The 8,766-nt window shown below is 33.4% G+C and overlaps 1 protein-coding gene across 1 annotated transcript; it reads right to left on the bottom strand.

Moving 5' to 3' along the window:
• Positions 1-3,996: 3,996 nt before the first annotated feature.
• Positions 3,997-8,553, bottom strand: LOC114424583 (NAC domain-containing protein 96-like). The gene is made up of 4 exons (XM_028391448.1): positions 8,258-8,553; positions 7,689-7,969; positions 6,037-6,411; positions 3,997-4,515 (listed from the first exon to the last, which is right to left on the bottom strand). The coding sequence occupies exons 1-4, from the start codon at positions 8,412-8,414 to the stop codon at positions 4,282-4,284; spliced, it is 1,047 nt and encodes a 348-aa protein (XP_028247249.1). The 5' UTR covers positions 8,415-8,553; the 3' UTR covers positions 3,997-4,281.
• Positions 8,554-8,766: the final 213 nt, after the last annotated feature.

Raw genomic sequence — 8,766 nt, 5'->3', positions numbered from 1 at the left:
GTCGAAAATGTAAGGAACCTCAACAATGTTGTCGATCTTGTGCAAGACCTTGCCGTCGGAGTCTCTGGCCTCGCTTTCCCACGTGAGCGTTTGTGAGTAGCAGTGGCGAGGGGGATGCAGTTACCGGTGATGGAGAGGTCACGGTAGAGAAAGGAGATGAAAAAGCTACAGTCTTCTGGAGATGATGAGATCGAAGAAAAAACAAGTGTCACCGCGTTTTATTCTGTTCGGAAACGTTGGAAACGATTATTTTTTGTTTTTAAGTTTTCGCTTCTTTTAGAAAATATTTTCATTCACCATTTTTCAAAAATTGAAACAAATGCATTTTTAACCTCATTTTCTATTTTCACCGAAAATGAAAATAGAAAACGGACAAATCAAGCGTCATCTTAGTTTTTACTTGGTTCGATGCTCATCAAGATTGGTTCAAGTGTTCAACAGTAAGTGAAACATACAGCAAATGTTAAGAGATACTATTTTTAGTTTTTTAAAAAAAGACTGTTATGTTGGATTCTTTGTTAATATGTGGTCCTTTTTATTTCTAAAAATTAATAATAAATAATTTTTTGTTAACTTTTTATTAGCATAGAATGGCCCTGATTCTCATTTATGATTCATTTAGGCTTGAGGTTGGGGTGACTGGGATAATCTTCTAACGAAAACTAGTCTTGACATTAGCAAGAGACCATTTCTGCATCTCCAGCACAAATTTGACGTGAAAAAAAATGTTGGGTCAACTTCCATACTTTGACGTCCAGCAATTGGCTAGTGCATCCCAATCAGATTCAAGGGAAAGAAAGACTATATATGGGTGTGTTTGATTTAGGGTGGAAGGAGGGGAAATAAAAAAAAAATGTATTTTTCATGTTTTCATGTGGGACTCACAATTTTTTTACTCTAAATCAAAGACATCCAACATTTGTAACTAGACAATGTTTTTACTCTCATCATCCGTTGTGATACCATCATGTCAGATATAAGAAAAGAGTCACAATATTACTAAAATGAAAAGGAAAGAAAAATTAATGATGTGGTCCTCTTTATTATCATATCTACAAGTCAATTCTTCCCTTTTGCTTTTGTTTTCTCTTGTTTGTGATGAGATGTGGTTCTCAAGGCACGTGACTTAGTGTATCTTTGGGTTAAAGTTGAAAATTTTATTTTAGAGTACTTTTGCAAAATAAATCTTGATCTTATTTTTATAAAAGAATTTAATGGTTATGTACAGATAACATAAAATAGTTTTAATATAAATCATTGTTAATATGATTTTTAAGGTGATTATTATAAAAGTCACCAAATTTATAACCATACATAATGATTAGTGTTTGAATGATGGTATAAAACTAATTAACATTATTGATACATAACCTTTTATCTATTTATAGAAACTTGATATCAGACAAAATATAAGAGTTATCATACTTTTGAGGATAACATGATAGTTAAAGAGGAGTGTATGTTTCTAACACTTGTAGTGAAAAAATAGGATCTATTTTGCGTATTCTTGAAGTAACAATTTTTTTCAATAGTATGAAAATTCTACGAGTATCCACATTGAGACTAATCTTTACTATCAATTATTTGATGAGCGAAACTCTAAATGTTTTTTAAAATAAATCTTGTTTGAATTAAAAAGAATTATATAGAAAGTAATTATTTTATGTTTCCTTGTTTGATTTGTTTGAATATTAAAAATGTGTATGCTCGAATTTCTATAATGATGATTGTACTTTATTAATTAAATTGTGTGCTTTGATAATTATAGTTAATTCATTAATTTCTATGTGTTTAATATGATGGGCTAAGATTAAAAAAAGATGTTAGTTTCGGACTTAGAAAATAGAAATAAAAATAAGAGCTGAAGGGGTGTGAAAAGTAAAAACATCTTTTAAAACATATGGCATGTTTCTAAAATACGTACAAACAGCAATTGAAGATGTGTGTAACAGACTTGGTCCATATTACTTCTTACCCAACAGAAGCCCAAAACAGAATTTTTATGAGCCTTTAACTTACCCAACCACCTTAATTAGAAGGAGGTTGTGTGTGTGTGTGATGTGAAGGGGGACATGACCTAAGTAGGTGTAAGCGCGTTCCTTAATTTCCTTCGTTGGCCTACTTTGCCACCTTAATTTGTCAAGCCTTGTCTAACCCAAGAGCTTATGAATTCCACTCCTCACAACCTCATTATGCACACTTAAGCAAAGCTCTTGGAGAGGATTTAAGAGAGAGTTAAAGTGAGAGTCTAAGAAAAGAAAAAATTGAAAGCTTCTCCCCTTGGTGGTGGTGGGTGGCGCAACAAGTAGCAGAGGAAGGAAGAAGTTTTCAATCTTCATCAAGCTAGGAGAAAAAGGTATGGATATGATGGGGTTGTATTTTTCACTATTATGTTCGACCAAAACTTTTAAAACATAATTTCTATTTCATTTACTCAAGTAATTCACCATTAAGACATTCTATAACAATCAACAAAAATTCACATTTTTACCCTTTTAAAATGAATACATTTTTAACAAATTTGTCAACTAAAGAAAAATGATAAATAATAATAATAATAATAATAATAATTCCTATAGTCTACCCACATTTTTACAAGAAAGGCTAGAACAATAAACCCAAAATACCCAATTAAGCCTACAAGGCTTCCTCGAGGACATTTTCCTCTTCTTCGTTTTGCTCCTCAGCGTCAATGGCTTTTGTCGTGGCATCTTCACCTCATCTTCGTCACTCGTTCAAGGTCGTCCATCATTATCTTAAAAATAAAGTTGTGTGGGTTAGTCCTCCACCTCGATCTTATGTTTCAAGCAAATGAACCATTCAGTTTACAATCATATATACACGATAAGCACATGCACGCTCATTAACTTATTCTTTTGACTAACTCATCTGGTTTCATACTTTGGGCCCAAATGCCTCTGATCGCCCAGCCATAGAGGACTTAAATCTTTACCTGGGTGACATCTTGGCCTAAATGCCTTGCCATGGTACAACAGGTAGAGTGCTCTCACTGGACTTGGATATGCATGCTCAACATTCATTAGGATTGTCGAGCTGGTTGCATGAGTTCCCTACCCTCGTTGAGGTATCAAAACCTAACACCTTATCCTCATCCCTAAGGACTATTGTTTGGTCCAACATACATACCTCATGTACCACTGTGGTCACCCATCCACCTCAGGCTCATGTACCACTGAGATTGCATTTAGGGGTCTTTCTCCTCTTCACGATCACTTTGGCTGGCTTACTCATTTCTTTTTAGTAAACTAGCAACGTGCTCATCACTGGCCAATGGTTATACCATTAGTTAATAATTCATTTTGATTTATCGTCGTCTTGCCTCACAGACTATCCATGCCACTTAGGCATTCATGCACACCGCAAAGGCTATTATGCCATTCAACCTATCTTTCTTCTTGTCCTTGCCAAAAATGATGTGATATTTGACCACATGAACTAAAAAAGTTAAAGAACAAAAATATCGGGATCTTAGACTGGTCAAAATTTTGTTTAAGGATTACAAGTAAAAATTTAAAAAAGTTCAAAAATTAAAAACATAATTAACACTTTAACAAATTAAAATGAAAATCTAAATTTTTAAACTATCAATTTTTTATCAAATGAGAAAATAGGTCAGAATATTAATTGTTAGGTTTTTGTTAAGAATGTTAGGGGGGTTGATTTGATCTCGGGACCTCTCTCTCTTTTCTTGAACCCTTAAATTCATTCTCAATTACTAAATTAGTCTTATAACTCTATTCACCTTTAATATATAGTACCTCTCATATACAATTTACGCTAATTTGATCAAACTTATGTCCAGATGGACATATATATCAAGGATATCTCAAATATTCGAAGATTTAAAGTTTTTTGAAGATAACAATTAACAAAATTAAAGCACTTGTGAGACATTGAAGCATATAAAACATCACAGTTGGAAATTTGCCTCATCCATTTTCTTTCCGAAGTGGGGAAGAGATTTAAACACCAACATAAAAGAAGGAAGAACTCATATAAAAGTAGGAAGAACAACCCCTACAAAAAACGAAGAACACAGAATGAAAAAAGATAAAACAAAAAAAAATTGAAAACCAATTGTATGCGAGCCCCCCTTGGCTCAGCATATTCTACTATATGTTTAGTACATTATATGTGTAGCCTTTTCTATGTGGCTGGAAAAACAATCCCCCATTTGTGTCGTTATTTTAGCCAACACAAGTTTCTCTGTGTCTAATGAATATTTTGATGCTATAGTTTGAGTCATCTTGGTTAGTGTAATCATTCTAGCATAGGAAAAGGGACGGAATTATCTTGAGTGCAACACAAAGAGATGATCTCTTCTAGTGTTCCATTCATGCAGTCCCTGTATCTGTCATATAACATGCAGTCATCGGTGACTTCTGGCTTCGTTGTCTTTGTCTCTGGTAAATTTATTTGTGGGAAATCTTCCATCACCAAAGGTGTGTATGGGAGTTGATAATGCATGTCAGCATAGCTAGGCATTTCTACATCCTGCACCATAATAGAAATTGTATAAATTAATCTCCAAAAACCAATGAACTAAAGTAGGAGGATTAATTCTTTCAAAAAAAAAGTAGGGGGATTAATTAATTGATACATTATGATGAATTGAGAAGATATTGAATTGAAATCAACAGTCTCTATTTTTTGTCCTACAAATTAAAAAGAGAAAGAATAATTCTAGGGTATCCTTGAAAAATAAGAATTTTGATACTGCTATAGAGAAACTCTCTCCCCCTCTTTCTCTCTCTTTTGCTGTTTCCGAGCCTATTCAATTATTGGGCCAAAAAAAAAACTGTACTAAAACCTTTAAAAAAAATTGGTACCAAAGCAGATCTTAATTAACAAAATGATATGTCGATAGTTTAGAAAATAATACAATATTTCTTGGTCATTAGTTTTTTTTTTACTAAAGTATATCGTTTTTTCAGTTGAGAGAACGTAGGAGATAGGAAATAGGGGCAGGTGATTGACTATGAAGAGACTTGTATAACGCATGCTAAATTGGAACTAAAGCACAACTTGGGAGTAGTGCAAGTGGCAAAAGAAAAGTGGGGTTAGAATTGTGGTTCATAGGCTTGAAAGGAAAAGAAATAAAAGGTGTTTTGTTTTGATTGAAGGGTGGAAGAGGCAAAATAAACTCGTTGAAGTCCCCAATCAAATGCATACATTGCTGTATGAACATTGAAAAGCTAGTTGAATGCTGACTCCTTATTCAGAAGCCGCTTCTCACTGAACTAGCTTTTGCTAAAATAGGAAATGATCCAGACATTACTCATAAAAAAGAGTGTGATTAAAGATAAAGATGTGTATGCAGATGTTTGATATGTGTGCTTTAGTTTTAGAAAACGTATCAATATCAACCCCGTGAGGAAAATGGGGGAGTAAAGACATCTTTACTTTGGAAAACGTTTTGAGTAGTCAGTCAAAAGAAGTTATAGGGGATGGTGAAGAAAAGCTAAATTAATTGGAGTCAGTCCAAATGAATTTTTGAGAAGTGATGAGCTTTATAAAAAGATAGGAACTTCATCATACTTCCAACTCTCTTCACTTTAAGATCAAAAGAAAACTCAAAGATATGCTATGTGGCCCCACTAATTGCAACATATATATCAATAGTAAACTGACACATGAGGACGGAATCATGTTCATGCACAAATATGCAAGCAATTAAGAGCTAGTAGTAATTTTGCAAAAAATTATGTGCGCCTTGAATTTATATAGCGGCAATATAAAGCAAATGTCGCTGGAAATGCAGGATTGGCAAAGGGAGCCATCATGAACATAAATGCCAAGGACAATGGAGAAAAAGGAAAAGTTAAAATACTTATAATCAGATCAATGTATATAATAATGATCATGCTATGGCCCACCTAATTGCTTTTTATATGTCTCCTATAAAACTATATGTTCATGCCACGTCTACGTGACTAGTACTATGATACAAACTCAAACAATCATATGAAATTCATTATTAAAATTTTGAAATTTAAAATTTAATTTAAATTTTACCTGAAATATATTTGTGGAGTATCCTATTCCCATTGTATATGAATTAGCTGCACTGTTTGCTTCATCACATGCAAATTGTGGTTGAAAATCTTCTGCTATGCCGGTATCTGTGGGTGTACATGCTCCTTGAGTGAGATCAGAGGAAGAAGCATCACAAGGAAATTTAGGGTGTTCATGATTGAGAATTTTTTCATCCACATTTTCCATTTCTCTAGAAATCTCAGTGCCACTTGAGTCTTCCCCTAACATTTGTTCTTCTGAGATCCACATTGATTCCTTCTTATTTGCAATCTCAGGTTGTTCTTCTTCGTTATTATTAGGTTTGGCTGGAATTTGAATCGTCTTCTTGAAAATGCGACACAGCGAATAGGAATCCTGTGATGTGATGAAAATTTTGTCAATACATGTGTATGTTAGTTAGCTTTTCATGATCAAAGTTCTTTTTTTTTTTTTTGGTTTGGCTTAAACACAATGAGTGCAAGAAAAGAGTAACGAACAAAAAAGCAAATTCAGAAAGAGTTTGGCAAAAGAAAAGGGTCGATGCAATAGTATGTAAGTCCATGGATCTGAATTTTTCATCATAGTGTGTGTCGATCACAAGGTGTTCTTTTTAAAGAGAACAAAAATAAAAGTAAGCAAATCATCATATAAAGAAAAAGAAAAAAAAAGGAATATATATTTCAGGCATGTGCATCCTTGTAGAACAAGGTTCAAAACAAAGATAGGATTAGCTACTCTGTATAAGCATAGAAAATGGGTATGGTCTAGTGAACTTGACTTGACTGTATGACCAAATAATTATCACTTAATCAGCAGATATAAATCAATCTTAAAAGAAGTGTACCTAAAACCCTCCGTCAATGATAAACCAATTTAGGAAAAGACTTAATTAAAGCAAGCACTAAGCAAGGATTTGGTCATTGGTCTCGTCTTATGAAGACTTTTGAGGCTTTTTAGGGTTTCTTCTATATACATTAATCATTCAATTATTATCAGCTACACTTTCAAAGGTGCCAAAAAGGAAAAAAAAAATCCATTTCCCTATACAATAGAAAATGATGATTTTACACTCCAATATAAGCTACACCTATATAAAAAGAAAAAAAATGGAAATTATGAGATGATGTGATGAATGATATAAGGAAAAAAGAGACATAGAAACAAAAAAAAATAAAAAATAAGAGGAGAGTAAGAGAAAATTTTGGAACGTATGAATCTTACTATTATTATTCTAGACCACAACCTAACGAACAAACAGTGTACAATAAACTGTTTGCTTCCTTTATTTTGTCTTTTTTTTTTTCAAAACCCTAGTCTTACTTTTTAATGATATTTATATTCATTAAACCTCAAAATTATTAATTAAGCTGATACCCCAGAAACAGGTTGCTTCTAAACAAGAGAGAGAGAGAGAAAAAAAAAATGAACCTGTACAAAGATAGAAAGTAACAGGCACATGATATAAACTGTTGGTGATTTTATTCGATCGTATTACATATTTACATAAGTAGGTCGATGAACTGAATGCAAAAGCTCAAATAAGACTCTTGCATATAAGTTTTAGTACCTCATATATATTCTATAAATTTTAAATAATGTTTCATTTTCTTGATGGAAAATAGATATTAAAAAAAGGGTACCATAAAATATACCTTCAAAGATGAGAGAGCAGTACCAGGAACTGATTCAATTAAACGGTATTCATGCATAACCCAGTTGGTTCTAATCCCATGTGGTGCTCTACCTCTATAGTACACCAATGTCTTCTTCATGCCAACTTGCTTCTTTTGAGAGTGCACTGGCCTATCTTTCCCTGTAGCTTTCCAGTATCCAGCTTGTGTTGCACGGTTAGTTCTTGACCCATTTGGGTACTTCCTGTCCCTAGGACTGTAAAAGTACCACTCCATGTCCTTGCTTGGGAGAAATGATTTATCTATATTTTTTTCAATTAAAAGAAACAATTGGAATTGAAGATGTATACAATATTAGTTTACTTGAACCATGAAATATAAATGATAATATATCTTGTACAAAATGAAGACTTGCTAGATGCTAATATTTATGTAATGGTGGGTATCATATGATATCACATACAATATATGTGTGAGTATATATATATATATAATACAAAATGAAGAACTTGATAAATGCTGATATTTATGCAATGATGTGAATAATATGATATCACTTATAAATAATAACAATATGTAAAATTATGTACCTGGCAAATCCCATGGTTCACACTTGTATAAATCAACTTCAGCAATGATTTCAAGCTCTATGGAGCGACCTGTTATTTTTCTCTCCAAGTAGTAAGCAACAAGCTCTTCATCAGTGGGGTGGAACCTAAACCCAGGTGGGAGACTCATTGGAGCCATTGCAAAGTTATTAGAGGGGGGGGGGGGGGGGGATTTGGAAATGGGTGGCACAGGACATGAACCAAAACAGCTTATAAGACATTGAACTAAATAGGCCACTGTTGAGATCAAAGTAGTGGGGACATCCCCCTGGAATTCATGTAAATTACAAAGAGTTCATTTTACGTGGCAAGCACAAAAGAAATAAAGCACTAAGGGTTGTGGTTAGGTTTGAGTAATTATGATGAGAATTGAGGGGCTAAAGTCTCAAAGGGCAAGCCTTTGGCTTTTGAACAGATTCTATGTGTAAGGTGTTGTGTGAAAACCTAGAGGGTGAGGATAAGAAGCTTCTCTGCTTTTGTCTGCTCACAAA

The sequence above is a fragment of the Glycine soja genome, chromosome 8 (genome assembly GCF_004193775.1).
Source record: "Glycine soja cultivar W05 chromosome 8, ASM419377v2, whole genome shotgun sequence".
NCBI lineage: Eukaryota > Viridiplantae > Streptophyta > Magnoliopsida > Fabales > Fabaceae > Glycine > Glycine soja.
This window is presented reverse-complemented; position numbering and strand designations above follow the sequence as displayed.